The 22,149-nt window shown below is 35.8% G+C and overlaps 4 protein-coding genes and 1 long non-coding RNA gene across 5 annotated transcripts; 3 read left to right on the forward strand and 2 right to left on the reverse strand.

Annotated features, from left to right (window-relative positions):
* The first annotated feature begins 291 nt into the window (after nucleotides 1–291).
* On the forward strand, nucleotides 292–5,322 carry LOC110695036 (putative disease resistance protein RGA3). The gene is made up of 2 exons (XM_021872225.1): nucleotides 292–4,025; nucleotides 4,174–5,322. The coding sequence occupies exons 1-2, from the start codon at nucleotides 431–433 to the stop codon at nucleotides 4,185–4,187; spliced, it is 3,609 nt and encodes a 1,202-aa protein (XP_021727917.1). The 5' UTR covers nucleotides 292–430; the 3' UTR covers nucleotides 4,188–5,322.
* Nucleotides 5,323–5,464: 142 nt separating this feature from the next.
* On the reverse strand, nucleotides 5,465–6,068 carry LOC110695040. Its single transcript, XM_021872229.1, has one exon. It carries the CDS (start codon nucleotides 5,858–5,860, stop codon nucleotides 5,645–5,647), a length of 216 nt encoding a protein of 71 aa, XP_021727921.1. The 5' UTR covers nucleotides 5,861–6,068; the 3' UTR covers nucleotides 5,465–5,644.
* Nucleotides 6,069–6,613: 545 nt separating this feature from the next.
* On the forward strand, nucleotides 6,614–10,069 carry LOC110695041. The gene has a single exon (XM_021872230.1). It carries the CDS (start codon nucleotides 7,980–7,982, stop codon nucleotides 8,187–8,189), a length of 210 nt encoding a protein of 69 aa, XP_021727922.1. The 5' UTR covers nucleotides 6,614–7,979; the 3' UTR covers nucleotides 8,190–10,069.
* A 1,252-nt stretch (nucleotides 10,070–11,321) lies between these two features.
* On the reverse strand, nucleotides 11,322–13,456 carry LOC110695039. The gene is made up of 2 exons (XM_021872228.1): nucleotides 12,207–13,456; nucleotides 11,322–11,593 (listed from the first exon to the last, which is right to left on the reverse strand). Exons 1-2 carry the CDS (start codon nucleotides 12,592–12,594, stop codon nucleotides 11,577–11,579), a joined length of 405 nt encoding a protein of 134 aa, XP_021727920.1. The 5' UTR covers nucleotides 12,595–13,456; the 3' UTR covers nucleotides 11,322–11,576.
* A 1,234-nt stretch (nucleotides 13,457–14,690) lies between these two features.
* On the forward strand, nucleotides 14,691–21,822 carry LOC110695042. The gene is made up of 2 exons (XR_002506023.1): nucleotides 14,691–14,933; nucleotides 17,369–21,822. It is a non-coding gene; the product is annotated as an uncharacterized LOC110695042 (long non-coding RNA).
* The last annotated feature ends 327 nt before the right edge of the window (nucleotides 21,823–22,149 follow it).

Raw genomic sequence — 22,149 nt, forward strand, 5'->3', positions numbered from 1 at the left:
TGATTAAAAAAAAGGGGAAAACAAGGTGGTGGTATGCGGGTGGGGGAATATTGAAGCAATTAAAAACTGTCAAGATTTTCAGAAACACGTTAGTCTCGAAGCAAAAAATCTCACATCGTATCTTTCAAATTGTCAATTGAAATAATGAAGAGCTAGTTAAGAACTCTAATGACCTGGGTTCCAGGCTGTTAGCCTGTATAATGACCTCTAAAAAAATACAGAGTAGGGGTAAACTGTATTACGAAGTATTTATTTATTTAAGATACTTGGATTTATTATTAGGCCTATCAAATGAGCCGACAGAGTATGACCTGTCAAAGAAAGTAAAACAACAGTTCTAAAAATTAATTCAGAGATAATTCTGTTACCTCTAAGATACAGATCTTAGAAACTGAGCTACTAAAATTAAACCCTCTAAAATTTGTAAAGAATGAAAAATTTGGCAGCTGATGAAGTTGTATGGAATAACCTTTCAAGAATCTTGGAGGTTGAATTGGTGATCAATGCAATGAAGCCTCTCGAGGAGTTGAAGAAATCAGTGAAAGCGGCTAAAATTACTATGGCAGCAGTGCAAGAGAGTGACGACACCAATTCCAATATGCTCAAGAATCTTGGGGATTTACTCTATCAAGCTGATGATCTTCTTGATGAAATCCTTACTTTCAAGCAAAATACTGGTAGCGGATTCTCTAGAAAGGCTGGCCTTTTATTCTCATGTCATAACCCGCTTTTTTACCCTAATAGATTGGGTGAGCAAGTTAAGAGAATAAGCCAAAAGATAGGAGAGCTTACGAAGCAGTTGCACTATGAGCCCGAGCCTGAGCCTGGGCTTCAGGGGCAATCGACATCAGAGCCTGAACATCAGCCTCAAACGGCTCAGAATGAAACAGAGCATACTCAGGAGTTCAAGCTTGCTGAAAACAAAGTCATTGGTAGGGAATCTGATAAAGAAAAGATCATAAAGATGCTGCTGCGACCTAAGACAGAATTTACAAATGATGTTTCTGTCATCCCCATACATGGAGCACCAGGAGTAGGAAAGTCAACTTTGGCCAAGTATGTGTATGATGATAAAAAGGTCAGCAGTCATTTTGACTTAAAAATCTGGATTCGAGTGTCAGGGCTCACTGACGAAGCAGAAATTGTACGAGAAATTGTTAAGTCTTGTACAAATTGGTCTAATGATAACAGAAGCTCCAAACTCACCAACATTCCCCATTCCCGATTTTATGATCTTTTAGGTTGTCAGAATGATGATAGATCAGCAATTCCTCCAAACGATAGTAATAGCAATAATGAAAAAGACATCTCTAAGCGCCGACTTCAAAAAGAGATTGAGGGGAAACTCTATTTACTCATCCTAGATGATGTGGAAGTCTCCATCAAAAAATGGGATGATTTGAAAAAATTGTTAGCTGGAGGTGCAAGAGGAAGTCATATTTTGGCGACTACAAGGTTTAAAGAAATTGCAAAATTATCAAAATCTGAAGGAGTTGAGTATTACGAGCTAGAAGGTCTGCAAAAGAAAGATTGTTGGTCTTTGCTCAAAACATTTGCATTTGGCAATACAGACAGTCCAGGGAAATCAAATGCATTCAATCATATAGGGGAACAAATTGCTCATGACAAATGCAAAGGTGTTCCGCTTACAATAAAGGTTGCAGCAAGTCTTCTTGGGAAAACTATAGAAGATTGGGTGTCTTTCAATGACCAAATACCTAATAATCTGAAAGAGAAGAAAGACATCATGAACCATATCTTAGAAAAGAGCTACACTGCCCTTCCAGCGCACCTGAAGGCTTGCTTTGACTATTGCTCCTTGTTTCCTGATGATTTTAATTTCAACAAGCACGATCTGATTAGTCTCTGGACAGCACAAGGATACGTTATTCACCAACAGGTGAACCCGGGCTTGGAAGATGTTGCAGAGAAGTACTTTCTCGAATTGTCTCGGCGCTGCTTCTTTGAGGATGTGAGCACTAATGATTTGGGGCACATTTTGACCTGTAAGATGCATCGCATTATGCGTGACTTGGCCCATCAACACACAGCTGGGGTTTTAGATACATATGTGAAAGATTCAAGAGCCAAGCAAGTTCCAGATTCAGCATGCAAACATGATTCTTTTACCCCCGTTGGAGATTCTCCAACAAAAATTGCACCATCCCTAGTTCAGGCTCGAAATTTACGGACACTCATTTCGGTCAAGGAAACAGATTGTGACACAAAGATGGGTCCATTGGTGTGTGACAGATTGATCTCCAGGTTAAAATGCCTCAGGGTGCTGGACTTCCATGATCTTGGGATAGAGGAATTGCCAGTATCCATTGGCAAGCTCATCCATTTGAGATACCTAGATCTCTCCAAGAATGGACTAATTACTCTTCCAAAGTCGATTACAGAACTGTACAACTTGCAAACACTGAAGCTTAACTCATGCTTGAGGCTGAAAAGATTATCTAGAAACTTTGGAAAGCTAGTCAATCTTCGACGTTTTGAGATTGATGAGTGTGATAGCCTGGCTAGCATGCCCACCGGTTTAGAGAAACTAACTCAGCTTCAGACACTGAGTCGGTTTGTAGTCAGCAAGGACTGTTCCACAGAACTAGAAGTTCTGAATAAACTGGTGAATTTGAAAGGACGGCTGGAAATCGAGCTGTCTGGAGATTGGGAAACCAACATACCCGAATCTCAGAAGACAAAATGGCAAATAAAAAACCACCTTGAGGAATTGAAGATAAGCTGGGCAAAAACAGCTTCAAAAAATACATCTTATCTGCAGCTACTAGAGCAGCTCCAACCAACTTCGAAACTGAGAATCCTTCGCATAGAAGGATATAAAGGGGGGCACTTTCCAGATTGGTTAAAGAAAAGCATGTTGTCTTGTCTCTCCGATTTAGAGGTTATCAGCATTGAGGGATGTGACCAATGCAAGCATCTTCCACCATTTGGTAAGCTTCAATCTCTTAGAAAACTCACCCTTAGACACATGGCTAATGTAGAATATGTGGAAGGACCACAAGAAGATGGCAGCAAATCATTTTTCCCACGTCTTGAAGAACTTACCCTCCACAACTTCTACAACCTGGAACAATGGCGGAAAGATGAGCTGATGGTACCAGGGAAAGATCAAACTCGATCCTTCACTAGACTTAAGAAATTAAAGATGTGGAACTGCCCAAAAATGATATCTATGCCTTTGTTCGAGAAAGTTGTAGACCTTGAGCTCCGCAATATCAATCAGATGTTGTTACAAGAACTTGCCAAGGCATCCACAAAAAAATCTATAATCAACAACCTGCAGATTAAGGAATGCCACAACCTGGAAAGCTTCAGTGTGGTCAGAAAGGGGCTAGGAGGCCTTCCTGTCCTAAATGAGCTTGTGGTTGAGAGGTGCAATGCACTACATTTGTTGGCGTCAGAGCTGAAATACCTCACCTCATTAAACAGGTTGGAGATTTCCAGCTGCAAAAATCTCAATTTTTCTAACAATGATATTACTAAATCAAGCGACAGTAACACCATAATATGGATATCAAGCAAAATAGTTCATCTTGATGAACTCTCAAGAAATCCATGGAAATCGTTGAAATGTCTTCACCATTTGAACCTCCGAGAAATCCCAAAGATGGAGACCCTTCCGGAGGGGCTGAAACATGTAACAAGTCTCAGATCCCTGTGGATATCAGCTTGCCCTGCTTTGAAAGCACTGCCAGAGTGGATTGGTAGCCTGACTGCACTCCAGCACCTTCGAATTGAGAACTGCAAAAGTCTTAAAACACTTCCAGATGGGATCAAGGATGTACAATCCCTGATAAAAGTCGAGATTAGCGAATGCCCAGAACTAATGAAACGCTGCAAAGAGCACACAGGGGAAGACTGGCACAAGATCAAACATGCTCAGGTTTTGCTCCGTAAATCATGGCGTTATGGACTCATGTCAGAGCAAGGAGCCCAACAGAACAGATCTAATGTCCGGGCAATTACTGATGTTAAGTACTTCATTGTCCCCGTCATAGCTGCAGGTATATAATTATTGGTGATTTTAAATTTCACTTGTTTTTTTACAGCAAATTTCAAATTTAGTGTTCTCTTCAGCCTTTTTTTTTGGGGGGGGGGAGAAGGGGGAAAGGGGGTCTTGTTTAAAATATTAACTCAGTCCTCCTCTTGCAGAAGCCGTGGTCTGACACATCTTTACACAACTACACAAGGAATGCAGAGTCTGCACAATGTTATATGTTGGTGCATCAAAAGAAAAGTACACAAAAGGATTAGAAGAAGCAACTAATGTCTAAGACATGAAGCCTTAACTATTAACAACAGCAACCTTTAGTTATTACAACACCATTGTCAATGCTTCAGTTCGAGTTGCTGAAAGTCAATATTGCCACAGCATGATTATTCTGTAATGACTTTTTTTTTCCTGAAACTTACTTGTTTTAGACCTTAATCTTTTTCAATTGCAAAGATCATCAAATTAAACTTCTTTCTTTTTTCCCCCTTTTAATTGTTTTGGCAATTGTTATAAAAAGAAGTTGCATTATTTCTCTAAGTTTTTTTTTTTTCTTATCATGTTGTAGTTTTATTAAACAAGAGTCTGCGTGGTGATTCAGTGAGGATATATAGCAATAACTGTGACTAAATAACAGATAATATAAGCATTTTCAGCATTTTAGAAAATCATTTTTGGTAATTTCGCAACTTGGTGAGTATAAGGTCTTTCTCTTTAGGTAATCAGGTCACACATTGTTTTTATACTTTATTTAGTGTTTCTAGTTTAAAAATAAAAAATAAAAAAAAAACAAAAAACAGAATAATTTCTTTTCTTCTCAAGCCATGATCTGAAATTTCATAGCATATTGGCTATGTAAAAAGACTTATCAGTGAACTTAAAATAGAAAATTACCAAAGCTTGAGGCTTCTTGGGTTATGCCAACTTTTTGGTTTCAGAAGTTGCTAATCTTATGATCTTTAATAATTTTGCCAAAGCCATGATCTGACATTTCATAGCATATCTTACCCTTTTACTTGTGTTGTATGGCCTTGTTTGTGTCACATGAAGAGAATTACATATCCCCTTGAATTGAGCTCTCTCTCGTTAGTTTACTTATCTTTTTATCCTTTATCTTAGGGTGAAGCTATACTGAGTACATAATACTCTGTAATCAATGAATAGTACTCAACCATCATTTTTTTCCCCAAACTAGTAGCCTTGTTTAGTGTAGTTGATATGATACTTAAGGTACAGCATATTACATTAGTAATTATTATATTGCATCATATTAGATCCAATAAGCATATACCATTAGGCATTAGCCTATTATGGTGTCTAGCAATTAGCAATTTATTCGTATAATAATTGAAATAATTAGCAAGAGCAACCTTTTGGACACTAGAACATTGGAACTGTATGGCAAAATTTAAAATAACAATTTAGCATTTTAAATTGCTCTCAAATAAGTTATTTTCCAAGCTGCTCAGAAATATATAATCTTCCCTTAAATATGATGTAGAAAACTTTACAACTCTGTATCTAGAAGCAGAAGAGGAAATGAAATTACAGTTGGGTAAGAGAGAAAGAAGTAAAGAAATAACAAAACCCAAAGCTGTTGTTGATGGCCAAACTTCAGGGAGCTTTAATAGATTATACACCAGAACGTATGTGGATGCCAATGGCAATAGTCAAGATAGTAAGGATACAAAAATAAATAACAGCATGGATCAAAATAGAAATCCCACTGGTGCTCATATTTCCAAACTCCACTATCCTTGTTCTCGCAGGAAGTTGAAACAACAGCCCTGGCGACAACAATATAAACAGCCCCACAGACACCACCACCGGCCCCCAATCTACCATCATCTTTCTCTCTGTTTTTTTTTTCTTTTTTTTTCTGACTCCTGCTCTCACTCTTCCTCTGCCTCTCTCAAGTGGCTAATTCTTTTAGTGTCACTCTAGCAAACACCTGTCTCTCTCGTAGTCTTTAGAAAAGTGTAAGGAGAAGGAAAGAACTCCGAGGGAATATGTAGAGCAAATGAGTGGGAATTCCTTGGTGAAGAAGGATAAGAATGAAGGGAAGGAAGACAAGCTAGCGAAGGAAAAGAGAAGCAAAAGAAGAGAGGTGGGGTAATAAAAAAAAGCTAAGGAGGGAAGGGATCAGGAAAGGTATAGATGTTTTAAAACACTTAGTGGGTTTGCTTTAGTTAGATCAAACAACTGCTTTTCCAATTTACGCTTCACAATATAGTTAAGAATTACTGTCTGTGTGTGTGTTATCTTTTCTTTTATGGGTGCTTTGCCTTTGCTTTAGTTTTCGATCGTCGGAAAAAGCAGCAGGCAATGTGTAAAGTTGTGGACTCAAGACTTGGAATACGTAGGCAAGGCTTCTCTTTTTTCTTGAGTTGGCTACTAGGCTGGTTATCAAAAGCTATTTTGTCTAACAAGATTGATAAAGCTAAACATGATTAGATACAGCAAAGATCCTTTCACATTTTATATGCCACTCATTACTCGAGAAAATGAAATACATATATACATACTTTATAAAAGGTAAGTTATAATACTCTCTAAGCCAAAACCACGCTATTTACATGTATATAGCAGTTGACATATTCTAATTTTTATAACATAGGAAGAAAGACTCTAATTAGACTACAACCTTCACAATTTTCTTGGAAATGAGGAGTTTAATATGCATTCTTCAACCTTAGCAATAGGGAGGATTCAACCTTAAGACCTCAAGATTAAAAAAAATGAATCCTCAACCAATTATAAACCTTACTTGGTAAAACAACAAAAGATATTGACTACGGATCTCGTCCATGTTTCTCATACCAAATGGTATCAAGACTATCAACCTTGTGTCCAACTTTTAATATGGCGTCTTCATATTAATACATGCTACTAATAAAGACTCTCCACTTAGAAAGGTTACACTCCATTCGATAGAATACTGAAACTTAAACTAGAGAAAGAAAGGAATCTACTTCTTTTATCCATCCTTCGTTTGTACTCATTTACTTCCCAGGTGCTGATGTGCATGTAATAAATTACTCCCTTCATTCCCGAATAAAAACCTAATTTTTCCAAAAATTATTGTCCCTAATTAAAAACTCGTCTTTCATATGGGTGAGATCCGTCATCCACTAACTTCTATTCTTTAATCAATTTAAATCAACAAAATCATGAAATCTCACTATAGTTTCTCTCATTTCCCCAAAAAACAATAAACTATTCTCACTGTCATTTATTTATTCAACTTTAATCAACGATTCCTTGCCAAAATTCCTCTCCTAAAACTTTCGTTTCTATGAAAAAAGGAATTTTTTTTTCACAAACAGAGGTAATATTTTCATTTTGTGCATTAAAGCTTTAGTAAGACAAAATATATAAACCCACATTACCTACTGGAAACTAGCAGCCTAGAACTACCTCTATTGGTACTCAATCGGCACATTATCAATTCAAATAAGCCAACAAGAAGTAGATGATTTCGGACAGCAGGATTAACAAAACAAAATATTCATAAACAAAATCAACAGCTAATTAGTTATATATAAAACTACTTTTAAGTATTACCAAATTTAGAAAGAAAGCATTGAAGATGCTCTAGATGAGGACAAACTGGTTTTCTTTTAGAGGCTAACTTGAGACAAAAGCAAAAGCTGGAGTGCTGGATGGTAACCCTCTACGGGATGTCATCTACCATGAAGTACAGAATCAATCCTAAATCCCTATCAAGTTCCATGATTTTGATCTCGTGATGTTTCCTTCCAGATTGGGTCACCTCTTTTGTCTGAGCACTAATTAAGTTGTATTAGTCTGTCTCACTCTATCTCCCAATCTAATGGCCCAAAAACTATCCTGTATATATAAATAAGACTGTTTAATCTCCAAAATATCACACCAATCACCATCAATACATCACTCAAGAAGCCATCTAAAAAAAAGACAGGGCAATCAGTGAGGCAGAGAAAGAGAAATGGCAGATTGGGGACCAGTGGTGGTTGCGTTGGTTCTGTTTATTCTGTTGACACCGGGACTGCTGTTTCAGCTGCCCGGGAAGAGCAGAGTAGTGGAGTTTGGAAGCTTGCAGACCAGTGGGATGTCAATAATAGTCCACACCGTCATCTACTTCTGCCTCATCACCATTTTCCTAATTGCTGTTGGCGTCCATATATACACCAACTAGTTCTCACTCCTATGCTGAGATTTTCATGTTTCAACTGTCTGCTATTTTGATTTGTCATTTATTGGTTTGTTGATATTCAAATCCATTACTTTAGGGATGTTTGGCACTCCTAAAATGTAATCCTTTTAAGATGTTTAATGATATAACAATTTCTATACTATAGACTACTGAGAAATACTGTGATCTTTAACATTCGCACAATTGCAACAAAGCATAAACTACACAGTAATGCTCGACAAGAAGAGGTATGAACTAACAAACAGCAAATCACAAACTATCACGACAACAATAAAGATTTTGCACTCTGTAGATTGATGCAATTGACCTAAAGTTTGTGTTAACAAATAACACCCTTGGTAATAGCAATAGCATAATAGCATATATAAGCCTGATACTATTAACTGTTTACAAATCAGCCAGGTAGACGCGTAAAACATTAAAACATAGCATTTTTACATATATAATTGTGAAAGTATTTTAAGCAGAACAACAAAAGCATACTTGACATATTCAGAGGAAAAGGAGATTCTACTCTGTTTTTTTAATATAGTTAGGGGATTCAGAGAAGTTTGTTCAAACTGTAATAGAGGGGCAAAAAAAAAAAAAAAAGAGGAGACCAATTTGTTCAGAGTAACAAAACCTTTCACCTAAGAAAAATAAAAACTAAGTCTGATCTAGCCAAATAATGAATCTAAATTGACCGTAGAAAATAAAAAATTAAATAAGACAAAAAAAAAAAAAAAAAAAAAAAAAAAAAAAAAAAAAAAGTAAAAGTAAAGGAAATCAAACCAATTTTAAGAAATGTTACTATAGAGAAAATGCATTATAGTATAAAGTAGCAATATGCAAATAAAATTAGTAGTTCGTTTTTAATATCTTAAAACTAATACTATAGATATTTCCTAGCACTTGTGGTGTTGTAATAAAAAAAAAGTTGGACAAATCAAACCTTAAAACATAAGAAAAAGAGATGGGTTTTTTTTACCTTTCAACTTAAGGGTTTGTGCCAAATTGTGTTCACTTACGTTGAAAAGGTCAAAAGGAAACTAGTCAAACTACAACACACACACGCACGCAATCTGGTCAAACCCTCAAAAGAAATCAAGGCCGTTCAAGGTACTTCAAACCCCCAAAAAAAATAACATAAAAAAAAATTTATTTTAGAAAAATATAAATAATATAGAATGAAAAATGGTGCTAGAGTTGAACCCATGTATTTCCATAGACCATTTCTTCCTGATCTAGTTATCCCTTCTTAATAGAACAGAAACCACTGCATCCAGAGAAATCCAAGATTACAGAACAAATGGCACTTTGGGCAGTATCCTTGGTGGTGCTGGCATTTGTATTGAGCGTAGTGCTATCACCAGGAATGGAATTCCAGCTACCAGGTAATAGTTCTCAGTGAAATTCAAAACGAGGCACAATTGTTCTCTCTATTTTTTTTATTCCACTTTTCTTTCTCGCTCTCATCGCCATTTTATTACAGTAGCATATGACCAGGAAACTAAGAGTCCAAGACACATAGCATCTGATTGTATTTGCTATTCTTTTGGTCTGAAAGCCCCGTCTAGTAGTTAGAAATATGGCTATAAAATTGGGTGTATTTTTTTTTTTTTTTGGTCTAAAGTAATTAATTTATGTTGTTCATATGCAGACCCCCTCATCTGTCTGCTCATCTGCAGTGGACCTTGGTGCTAACTTCTTATTTCATTTGTAAGTGTCTAGTATCTCTGTATCTCAAATGCCAGGTCAAGTAAGCACAAAAAGTGAAGAATTTTGGGGCTACGAGAGCAGCTGAAGTGTGACTTTTACTACGAGGATGAAAAGGAACTGTGAACCATGTAAATCAATTCTGTATGTTTTTTTTTTTTTTTTTTGAATAAATCCAATCTCATCCCTTCATGTGTTCAAGCCCCTTCAGGGCGTTCAGCACTCACACTATATAACTCTACTCAATCACAACCTTCTACTCTTAAAGGTTTAATACAAAGGCATGATCACCAAATAAACCTAGGCATAAAAATCCCCGGATCTTAAAAGAAACAGCAAACAACACTTTTCAACAGCACTACAACACTATATTAATGAAATGTATATGCTGCAATAAGTTTAAGCTGTACATTTATACTTCTTTTAGGCTAAGTCTACTACTGCATGGGAATAGTTGCCAAGAGAATGTTGTACACGTACGGAAGAACTAGGAGGTTTTCTAGAAAAAAAAAAATGAAGCTAGTAGTTACTAGTTTTGTATTGCAGAAACGCCTTAATGGAATTTATTACCTCCGTTTCATATTAATTACAACTTTGGAGTATTATTTGTGTGACATAAAATATTCCAAAGTTGCAACTAATATGAAAAGGAGGTAGTAGAATTTATGGTACGAAACCTGATTCTGCATGTTCTTAAACAAAGCGCCACTTCATTTGGTTAAGTCAATTATTTCCTGGACATGATTGCAAAAATGCCAGAAGCAGCAATCATAGTAGGATTTCCAGTAAAGGTGTTCAGTAACAGATGGAAAATTTCACTATAATGAAATGATCTGTAGCCGAATGAGTACCAAGAAGAGAGATAAGCAATAAAAAGGTACAATGATGAAGGTTGATCAAAAGAGAAGTCTCGGCAGGGAAGAAAGCTAAAGGAAGTTTAAGAGACAATATTACCACAACAGAACCTGACTTCGGACCTTAAAAAAAACTTAAAACCAACTCATTTATTAGTATTTTGATTCGGACTTCCGAACCAAAACAAGGCACATCCAAGTGATCCAACACTAAATCATCCAGAATATACCACTAACACCAAATCCAGAGTCAAATAAACAGAAATGTCTAAACAGTATCCAAGAAATTACTTCCAGCATTACAGAACAGCAACCTTTGGCTTGTACAATTGCTTTTGGTGTACATAATAACTAAATGAGCAATTACTATATATTTACTTCGTATATGTTTCACAATAAAATAAAAAATGCAGAAACCAGTCAATTAGCATTCATTAAGCAGAAAAACAATCTTACAACACTAATATGTGGACAAGATACAGCCATCGTAACTCAGCAACCGACTTTCTACAATTGACCAGCCATATCATCCTCATGAGCATTTCCAAGCTGAAAAGAATGAGAATGTTCAAACACTAGTCAAGGAAACACTACCAGCAGACCCAACACATAGCTGTTTCTGACATATTTTATAAATGATCCAATTATCACAAATGCATATATTTAGCAAGAGTATGAAAATCCAAAAACCAGTCATCTAGTATTCATTAAGGGAAAAAATATTCTTACAAGTTACAACACTAATATACTAGGACAAGAGACAGCAACTGCATTTCAGCAACCCAAAAGTTCTCTCTACAGTTGACAACCCACGTCGTCCCTATAAGCGTTTCCAAGCTGAAAAGAATGCAACCAAAACACAATTAGCACATGCACTGTGGCCAACCAAACTTAAGTTTATAGAACAGCAACAATTGAGCACATGAAGGAACTAAAATTGAGAAGCTCAATCATGGACTTCAATTTCTTAAAAGACTCAGATCCAAATATTGTCTCTCTTTATTCAATAAAAACTAGAACTACACAAACTTGCATTAGCAATTCCAGCATATAAACCAAAAGTAAGCCTTCTAAACAGATACTTATCGTCGACAACCTCAGATCAACCAAGTGAATCGGATATTGATTGATACGTAATTGACAGAACACTACTTGAAACTGGATATTCTGTTCCAAATCAAAATGTTCCAATTTCTATTCTCGAAAAAGATACATTGAGCATAGCGAGTGCGAACATAGTATAAAATTGAGATTTTGCCAGCTAATTACTTAAAAACAGGTTCGATTAATCTTCAAAATAAAAACATGAACCATATATCTACATCAATTCAATCAAATAACAAAATCAAACATTATTATTACAAAAATAGTATGAATATAATCAAATATACATAAACCAAGAAAAAAGGGGCTAAAAAAACCCTAAATTGAAAAAAAGAAGAACCCTAACCAGGAACATGTTGGGGAGATAAAGCCCAGCAAAGAAAAGATCGTCCAAAATCAGACAAATTGGAGAGAAACCCAGCAAAATAGAAGACCAAAACAAGTCCAATAATCCATGGCATCAATATAAATCCAATCAGAAACGCCACTGATCCAAGTATCATCAAAGTCAGCGAAATTCCCAAGAACAAACAAGCAAACGACGCCGGAGATATCTGTGTCGGGTAATACGGCGTCGTATTACGACGGATTGATGATGAAGATAACGAATTTTCCGGCGAGAGCGTCGCCGGAAAAGGGAGTGTGATCGGAGTTGGATACCGTAGAATGTGAAAAATCATAGAACAGAGGTCGTATAAAACCCTGATTTGTGGATCTTCTTCGTTTCTAGACATTGTCGCCTTGAATTTCGGATGATTTGAGTTGGATTTTAGGGTTTTGAGATTATGGTTTGATTGTTTGAGTTGCAGAGAATGATGGCGGCAAAAAAAGATAAGGATTTTGATTGAGTTTGTAACTGTAATTTTGGAATTTTGACAGATAGTTGAGTGATTGCACGGTGTACCCCTAATTGGCCAAATAGAAGAAGAATCCAAAGTGACTGAGTAATAGTATGGGCAGTTAAGCGAGCCAATGAGCAGGAAATGGCGGGGCCATGTCACTTTTCGGTGCAATTAATTGGTCCCAACTCCCAAGTCGATTTTTTCATGTTTAGAGAGTCAGAGCCATAAGGGTGAATGATAAAAATCGATCCCATAATCACTTGAAATAAGGAGGAAAGTTGTAACCACTTAAATTATCCCTCACTCTCAAGTGGTCCCAAGTCAAAGAGAGTTGGTTTTAGTTGGGTCGGGTTTCTTCAAATTTATGTAATAGAGCAAACTTTTACAACGACTCATGCATTATTTCTACGGTTTTTTCACCATATACTCCTGAATAATTGTTTATTCATCATATACCCATGAAACTTTTGAATTAACTGTATACACCTAAGTTTCACAAAAATGTCACCAAATGCCCTTAATCTAATGACTAACGGCGGTTAACTCCGTTAATCATTAAGCCTAAATATGCCACGTGGCAACTTCTAATTAGTTTTCTTTTAAAATTATTTAATTAATTATTGAAAAAAAAAAACCACCTTAGCCAGCCACCCTCCCATCCTGACCGGCGCTCAAACCCCCTGCCCCACATTCGTCGTCGACACCTAGACCCATCCACGTGGATCCCCTTGGTCGACCATCGCTGAACCAACTCCTCTCTTTCCCCCAACCCCAACGCCCCACCCCTCTCCATTTGCCTCACCGACCTCAATCGCCACCCCAAAGCCCCCGGAAAACAGCCCCTTCTCCGAATCGAGCCCCCGCCCCTTATTTTCGGCCCCCAAACCCTAAGCCCCACCCAAAACCACCTAGAAATCCAAACCCCCAAAACCCTAAGTTTCGACCCATCTTTTAAGTGGTTGGTTTTTTGGGTGGTTTTGGGTTGGGCCTAGGGTTTAAGGAGCCGGAAAACTGGGAATAGGGAGTCAACTCGGAGTGGAGAGTATTTTCGGGGTGTTTTGGATGGGGTTTGGGGTCGGGGTGGGGCAAATGGGAGGAGGGGTGTCGGGCTGGGGGGATGAGAGGAGGAGGTCCGGCGGGATGGAGTAGGCTGCGCAACGGCTGATCGAGGGCTAGGTAAGGCAGAGGCAAGGGGGTTCAGGCCACTTAACCGGGAGTGGGGGGTGGGGGTGGCTGGCTGGGGTGGTTGTTTTTTTAAAAAAAAAAAAATAAATAATCAAATAATTAAAATAGTAGCCAATTAGAAGTTGTCATGTGGTATTATTAGCCAATGACTAACGGAGTTGGTGACAATTTTGTAAAACTTAGGTGAGGAAGTACTAATGTAGGTTTGATATGTATGTGCAAATACATATTAAACATTAAAATATTGAAAAGTATTGTAAAGCACATGGGGGTGGGAGAAAAGGAGGAGAGAGATGGGCATGTGGGACCAGTTTTAAATGTACCACTGAAAGCTTATATAATATCATTGACTATGTAGTGATTCTATTTCTACACGTAGTTAGTACCACTGAATGAATATACAGTACCATTGAATGAATATATAGTACCACTGAATGTTCAATGATACTATTTGATCATCTAGTGATACTATTAATCACCCAGTGGTACACTTAAATTCAGCACATGGGGGTGAGAGAAAGGAGGAGATAAATGGGTAAATTTCATGTGAAATGTCTCTTATGCCCCTTGATATGTATGTCCAGGTACCTATCAAACCTCCCTTTGGAAGGCCTCAAACTTAAGTGTTTATGGTGAATTTAAAAATATTTTATAAATATAAAATAAATAAATAAACAAATTACTCGGGGGAATATAGTGAAAAAATCGTTAAAAAAAACGTGTGAATTAATTAGAACCGGAACTATATACGAAGTATGATTATATGGTGTGTCCGTGTGTGTGATCCATTCGACAAATTAAAGTGTAATGGGCTTATTATGGGCATAACTCAATTTTAGAGGTAACAGCCTATAACAAAAGGTAGCACGCCCAATAAGCAAAATGAAACGAGTCGAGTTTTTTTTCCTTTTATATTTTCTTAATGAAAATCAATTTTGCCTTTTGGAGCTGCGTTTCATGTCGACGAACTTCTTTCGCGGCAATTTCAAAATCAAACTCCTATGGTTTCCTTCTCAATCAGATTCGGCAGACATTCGAGTGCAAAGGTTAGGGTTTCAGTTTTTTAATCTATGAATTGATGATTATTTACTTGTAAATTTTACAGTAATTGAATGGATTTCATCGAATCGAATTTTAATTTATCGTTTGTGATGAATGTGGTGTTTTTGATTCGCACAATTTGGTATTTAGAGTATAAAATGAAACGAAAGGAGTGTATTGTACTATCTTGCTTCTTGATTTTACCGATTGAGATAAGCTAGGGTTTATTTTAATGTAATTTCGTTACTGTTTGGTTGAGCCTGTTACTATTTATAATTTCAAGTATAATAAAAGGATAAAGATTAAAGCGCCTTTCTAATACAATTATCTTATACTAGAAGAATTGAGTCTAATGTCTTATTTTGATATGCATATCATGTTTTTGATCTTGTGAAAAAGCCTTTTTAATTGCAGAATAATAAATTATTCTGTGTTATCTAATCCACTTATACAATTAACAAAGTGTACAACTAGGATTCGGCAAATCTCCTGTGCTTAGTTTTTGATAATTAACTAACATGATAAATATCTTATTAATAATATATCAGTAAACAGTTCATGGAACCAACAGATGCTCTACTGTTAACTAATGTGGATAGATTAGGGAGAATAATAAGTCAAATAAATACGAAACAAGTTTTGCAGCAGTCCAATAAATTTAGTTTGGACAGTCTTATCTTTTTTATGTGTATTGCTGTGAAAGTTGCTGAAGCTGAATTGCTGAAACCTAACGATAGTAACTCCCGTTGTCTCAGACATACAAATTGCCTCCGCTGATATGGCCATGAACAATACTGAAAATATAATATACTGTTTCGTGCATTTTGCTCTATTCCACCTTGTTGCAGTATAACTTGTATAAGCCAATAGGTTGTATTTCTTGTACACAAGTTGGGGGCATGGTCAAAAATCTTTGGAGGGTTATTGATTATAAGTAGATTAAACCGAATTTTATAATATACTGTTCCGTGTGCTTTGTTCTGTTCCTAAGTCAAAGAAGAAATTTATTTTAGGACATACGAGAAATAACAAACAGATTAACAGAATAAATTCTGCATCTGTCAGAGTCAAAGTGGAAGTTTATTTTGGGATAGATGGGAAGGGTAAATGAATCTAAAGCATACAGATAGTTTCAAACAAAAACATAATATTTTCTTAGTGGTTCTTGCTCCTGTTACTGAAAAAAAAAGGAAATATCATGCAATTTTATGATACTGTGCTGGATTCTGTTTCTTTTCCTTTCTTTTGATTTGGAATAATTAAACTAAAGATTGAGGTGAAATCTTGTCTTACAGAAAACTAGAAAAGTATTATATTGGCTTGTTATCAACAGTATGCCTTAAAAAAATACTTAATCCTACTGGCCAATCTTTCTGACCGCGTAAAAGTTATATGTTATTTATGAAGCAAGATATATACTCGTATCTTAAACGAAGTATATTGCTGCTTGATTGATTAATATATCAAATAAAACTGATACTTTTTTCTTCCTTGTACGGTTGGACCACCCTTCAGTCAAAGTTACAAAGAGCTAACCATCCTCCATCCCTGTAGGATCAATCTAAACCGGTAAACTTAAGTAGTCTTGCAGCAGCAGACTCCTATATAGGCATGCTTTTCTGCAACAAAATATGAACAGTATATATAGACTTTAACTCAAATTATTTTGCAGAACCTTCATCTACTACTTCTGTTTGTAAGTCAGCTGGTACATAAACCTTTATCAATACAGACACAGAATTGCTTTCAATCTTCCTTTTGACCATTGAACAGTCATGAAATGCTAGGTTGGTTCATGTTCATGAATTAATTTGTTTTCTAAATATCAACTGCATAGATCCAGATAAATCAACCATAAAGAAAATAGAAATATTGGCACAACAGTTTCGCGCCAGTTGTCGTAAAATTTCTTGTGCTAGATGTTTAAATTTATCAAACACACTTGCATGCGCTTCACTATTAAGAAGAAATTTTAAAATTCCTTTTCAGAAGTCCTCCTTAGAATTGTTATTATTGCAGATTTAGGAAATTCTAAATTTGAGGTTCCAACAGCCTACAATTCAAAGAAGCATTCCTTTCACTTATGTTAACACATAAGTACATAATGTGTTTTCTTTCTATCCTTGAAAGCCTTCAAAGTGCAGAAATAGCAAAGTAATAAATTAGTGAGTGTTATCCATACCACATAGTATTAAATTATTTGACTAGGATTAGGCATATCTATAAAGGAGTATAGGAATAATCCTCCCTTATCCATAGTTTAAAATTTTGAACTAGCTAAACATTTTGATTTAAAATATGATTAACAGAAAAGACATTGTAATATGCATCTGATAAATAATGAATGTGAACTGTGGAATCTTTGCTGAATTTATTTCTGTCACTTAATGCTGGCTCCACAAATATATGAAGAGACATTTTGACACCAAGCTCATTGCAGGAACTAACAAGTATCGATGAACAGATACAGATCAATGAATTTGAGGTAAATAGTTCGCAGTCCAACAAATTTTCTCTATGACAGACCTCTGGTCTCTGGACAAGTTGCTGAATTCTGATAATGGTGATCATATTGACTGATTGTACATGAAAAATGCTTTCTATGTGAAGATAGGAAGAACATTGGGCACTAATTAACAGAGTCAGAGAGACCCTTTCACGAGTTTCATCCAACTCCTACCTTGTGATTTTCCAGAGGTACACTGACCATTAAATCTTTTTGAAACCAAAGTATGGACTAGTCTTCTTGAATATGACTTAGAGATATATTAGATGGTTCATTAACTGATAGTGTCAAATATCTCCAAGTAATTTCGATAATTCTTGGTAGTGGATTGAAGGAATCTATACAATACTGTTCTGAGTTATTCAGTTCTGTGCCAAAGTTAGGGTGAGATTTTTTTCATGTTGGAAAAAAGAAAAAGTTACACGTACATAAACCTAATTTAAAAAACAAAGTATCAGCAGGAACTGTCAAATTTTTGATAATGAAAATATGAAAATGATCTGTCTTGAAATGTTTCTTTCATCTGCTGCTGCAAATATGAAATATGAAATGATAGATTCTGCTAATAATAAGTTTATGATTCAATTTAATTTCTTTTCTTTACTTCTAGACTTGAAAGACTTAATCTAGAAGTGTCACTGAAGATAATTATACTGGCCTGTAATCAACATCATACCTCAAAAAAAAGGCACAATCATTATGGTACATTCCGTAGATGATAAGATTATTCAGTTTTTCCACCACTAAAAAAGGCATTGCATAATTGCATTGCTTGGCTGAGTGAAAATACCTCATGTCATGGAGACTTAGCATTTATGTAATCCAAGTGGACCATTCTTGAACTGAAAGTGCATAGAATAAAACACCCTCCATCTTTGTAGGATTCATCTTAATCTGATTAGCTTATAGTAAATACAGAGTGCAGTTTTAGAACCCTATAAAAGGCAAGCTTCCTAAGCAATAAAATACATCATTATAAAAGGCAAGTGTACAATAGAGCATCTAAACTTCAATTCAAAGAATTGTTTAACTTGAATACACTTCCATTATGAAGGTCAAGCTGATCCCATCATTCTACCAAACTCCAAAACCTTCATCAACTACTTCAGTTTGTTACCTTGTTAATCAGGACAGAAAACCTTTATCAATCCAAGCACTTTCGTATCTTGTCCCTGACAGTAAAAATGGTTCTGTCAATCATTTGGACAGCTATTTTGGTGCTGTTGCTGATGAATCAGTTGACATGAAGGCCTCAAGCTACATTTCTTCAGTTAAAGCACGCTTTAGGCATGAACTCACTTATTCAGAGTGAGTATACATCTAGGGCCACAGAGTTTTGATATGTTCTTTCATACTGTGTCCGAGTCATTATGCTATACCTTGTATACAAATTGAGGTTATGGTAATAACTAGTTGTCTTTGTTACTCATTTTGCACCATAATTTGGATATAGGTGCTTTTAAAGGTTTCTCTGGTAAAAGACAATTATATAAATACATACAAGTATTTATTTGTGTAAAAGCTGCTTTTATCACAAATTAATCCTTTTTTAATTCAAACCTGTTATATACCTGTGTGCAACTCTATCAAGTCCTCATAGTGAGGAACCACAAAAGGTGGAAAGTTGGCTGTACAACTATCCAAATTTATATAAATACATACGAGTATTTATTTGTGTAAAAGCTGCTTTTACCACAAATTGATCCTTTTTTAATACGAACCTGAAACATACCTGTGTACAACTCTATCAACTAATCATAGTATGAAACCACAAAAGGTGGAAAGTTGGCTATAGAACTATCCAAATAATCCAATTCCACAAAATTCTCTTCTTGATAAGAGATTTTGAAGTTAATTCTTGAGGCATAAACCAATGAGGAGGTAACGAGTAGGTTTGTAATTAATGGCATAACAAATGCTGTAAGACAATCTTACTGTCTAATCTGCATTACTTGGCCTCGACTCTTCTGATTTTCAGGATTAAAAAAAAAAAATAGAAAAATCAGGAATCACAGGCCTTGTATTTTCAAAAGTTAAGGATTCCTTCTGATTGCATCTGTATTTTTTCCTCCTGGTAAGGTTGTTGATAATTCATGAATCCCAATCAATTCTTTCTTAGCAGCATCTGGTTCTACACTTCAATTATTGCAAGTTCCCTTAAGGTCTAATATGTAACTTGTAATGGAAGTCCAAAAGTTCGAGTGAGCCACCAAAATTCTTTTTCCAGCATATGCCATCTTAATTGTTAATTTTAATACTTCATATTGAACGATTTTCCTTTTTGTAATATACATATGATGGATCACAAGTATTAAAATCTTGAAATACAACTGGTACAGACCCCATCAAAATCTTTCTTATCTTGAACTTTATTTTGAATTATCTTCCCAATTAAGCTTTCTGACATTATTCTGCATCCTTGAGCCACGAAAGGATCATGCCATGATGATACTGATGATGAGACTCCCAGGATCCTTTGGTACAAAGATCATGTGCATGAACAATCTGACTCAGTTAAACTTTTGATCCACTTGTGAATTGTTCTTATTTCTTCGTGATGACCCAAAGAGATGGTTTTTGAGTCGGTTGTTTGCTCAAGAAAGGCAAACACCTTAAAATTCATCACCAATAACGTAATGAATTTCCTTATCTTCAAAAAGTCCACAAAATTTATTCGTTAACATCATCTTTCTCTGCTTAGTCACTTTGTTAGAATATCATTGTTTTCCTTAAACACTATTCCCTTCCCGGCCTCTCATAATCTTCTCCTCCTCAATCTCCTGTCTGCCTTTTAACCTCTAAATAAAGGGATAAAAGGTTCTTTGTAATAAAGCTTATTGGTCCATTGCAAAATATACCAACACTACAAAATCTTATAAATCGAAATATACTATTCTCTCCATCCTTGGTTCATCCCATGAGAGTTTAAAGCTAAGGGTGAGCCACTTTCTCATGTAGTCGTGGATATGCCTTCTATGCTTGCCAATATAAAAGATTTCAACTCTCTGCCTCTAATTTGGTCAGCTTCTAAAATCAGAGGAGAATTTATCCCACTTAACATATTCTAGTGACTTTACAATTAGACAGATGCAGAGAGGTTCTTCAAAAAAATTATCTTACATACCACCTTTTGTCACCAATATCAGATTTTTAATTTGGGTTTACCATAAGGAATAGATTTTCTGTACTGATCCTGATTTACAGGAACCTGCAAAGTTGGACAACATCGAGCCTTTTTAATGCCTTATATCCCAGAGTTCCGAAGTACGCGTGTAATAAGTGCACGATAATGCTAAGAAAAACATCCTATCTTTTAATTGATTTGATTCCATTTCCCTTACATTGATTAAAAATATGGTTAAAGATATGAATTAAACAATTAACTATAGAAAAGGGACTAGATTATGGAGGAGCTGAACTAGGATTGCTTCATTATCACCCTGATGGCGAATAAAAGCAAGTGTTCAGGTATGTTCTCTTTACACTAGCTAGTGTTTTTTTCAGAATTATAAATAATTAGTACACGCGGATTAACCATCGTTTAGAAGGAATCATTAAGTGATTCGGTTAGATATTTTTTTTTCACTTTTGTATGATTTGCATACTAGATTCCCCATTTCTCCTAATTGTTTAAACACTAAAGTTCTGTAAACAGATAAACTTTGATTAATTAAAAATCATTTAACCACCCTGAACATTAACCTACCAATTGAGTTGAACCGTCATTTTCATACCTGAAAGAATATATTTCATTTCTATCTTTATAATAACTTTATGGACCACTAAAAGATGCACCAAAAACTCACTACTTAAGGCCCCCTCCAGTTAGTGAAGAAGCTAACCACACAAAGGTAAACACATCAGTATACACTACACATACACAACAAAAAATAGCAGAGATGGGAGTGGTCAGGACATCCTTCTTCAGAGCAACAGAACCTTCATCGACTCTCAGATATGTGAGGCCGAATCAGACGTTTCCAACTGCCGCGTTGGTTGACTATGTTGTCAACCACGATGCCAAACCTCAGATGGCACGAAAAGTTTCGTTCATCACAGGAGACAGTTATAACTCTTACAAGCCAGATTCAGTTGAGGAGTCCAGTAACTACTTAGGAGCACCTGCTGATGATTGTGTTGATTTTAAGGCTGCTAACTACATCCTCCAAAGGAAACTCAGCCTTCAATATGATTCTGATTAACAGCTAAGCTCTTCCTATGAATGTAGCTTGAAAGTTGTCTCAATTTTCTGCTTTCTGGCTTTGTAGTTTATGACTTTGTTTTTAGGAGTTGGAAACTTGGAAGCACTATGTAAGTTTTTTTAATGAAACTGACATCATGTGTAACAAACCATAAAGATATATAAATCTTCTGTTCTCTTGTACTTCCTTATTTCGTGTCCTCTGTTCCTGCTATTTATCGACTTTAGATTAAGTCCGTAGTATATATTCATTGGTTTTTCCAGAAGCAACTGTTATGTATGCCTAAATTATAGATGTGCAGGTAACAAGATTTAAAAACATTTGGATGTTCCATAAAGAAATCACAGTGTAAGAACAGTCACAAAAGAACATGGTAAATTTATTGTTCATGGTAATTTTTACTATAGCTATAAATCAAACGTCACTCTAGGAAACCCAAAAAGAAAAAAATGCGCCTACATAGTTGTTTTTTTACTGGTCACTCCTACATGGTTAAGCAATAACATTTTTTAA

The sequence above is a fragment of the Chenopodium quinoa genome, unplaced genomic scaffold (assembly GCF_001683475.1).
Source record: "Chenopodium quinoa cultivar QQ74 unplaced genomic scaffold, ASM168347v1, whole genome shotgun sequence".
NCBI lineage: Eukaryota > Viridiplantae > Streptophyta > Magnoliopsida > Caryophyllales > Amaranthaceae > Chenopodium > Chenopodium quinoa.

Bases quoted from the DNA above. Each gene is read 5' to 3' on its own strand.
- LOC110695041 (XM_021872230.1), top strand. From the start codon at position 7,980: ATGGCAGATTGGGGACCAGTGGTGGTTGCGTTGGTTCTGTTTATTCTG.
- LOC110695040 (XM_021872229.1), bottom strand. From the start codon at position 5,860: ATGATGGTAGATTGGGGGCCGGTGGTGGTGTCTGTGGGGCTGTTTATA.
- LOC110695036 (XM_021872225.1), top strand. From the start codon at position 431: ATGAAAAATTTGGCAGCTGATGAAGTTGTATGGAATAACCTTTCAAGA.
- LOC110695039 (XM_021872228.1), bottom strand. From the start codon at position 12,594: ATGTCTAGAAACGAAGAAGATCCACAAATCAGGGTTTTATACGACCTC.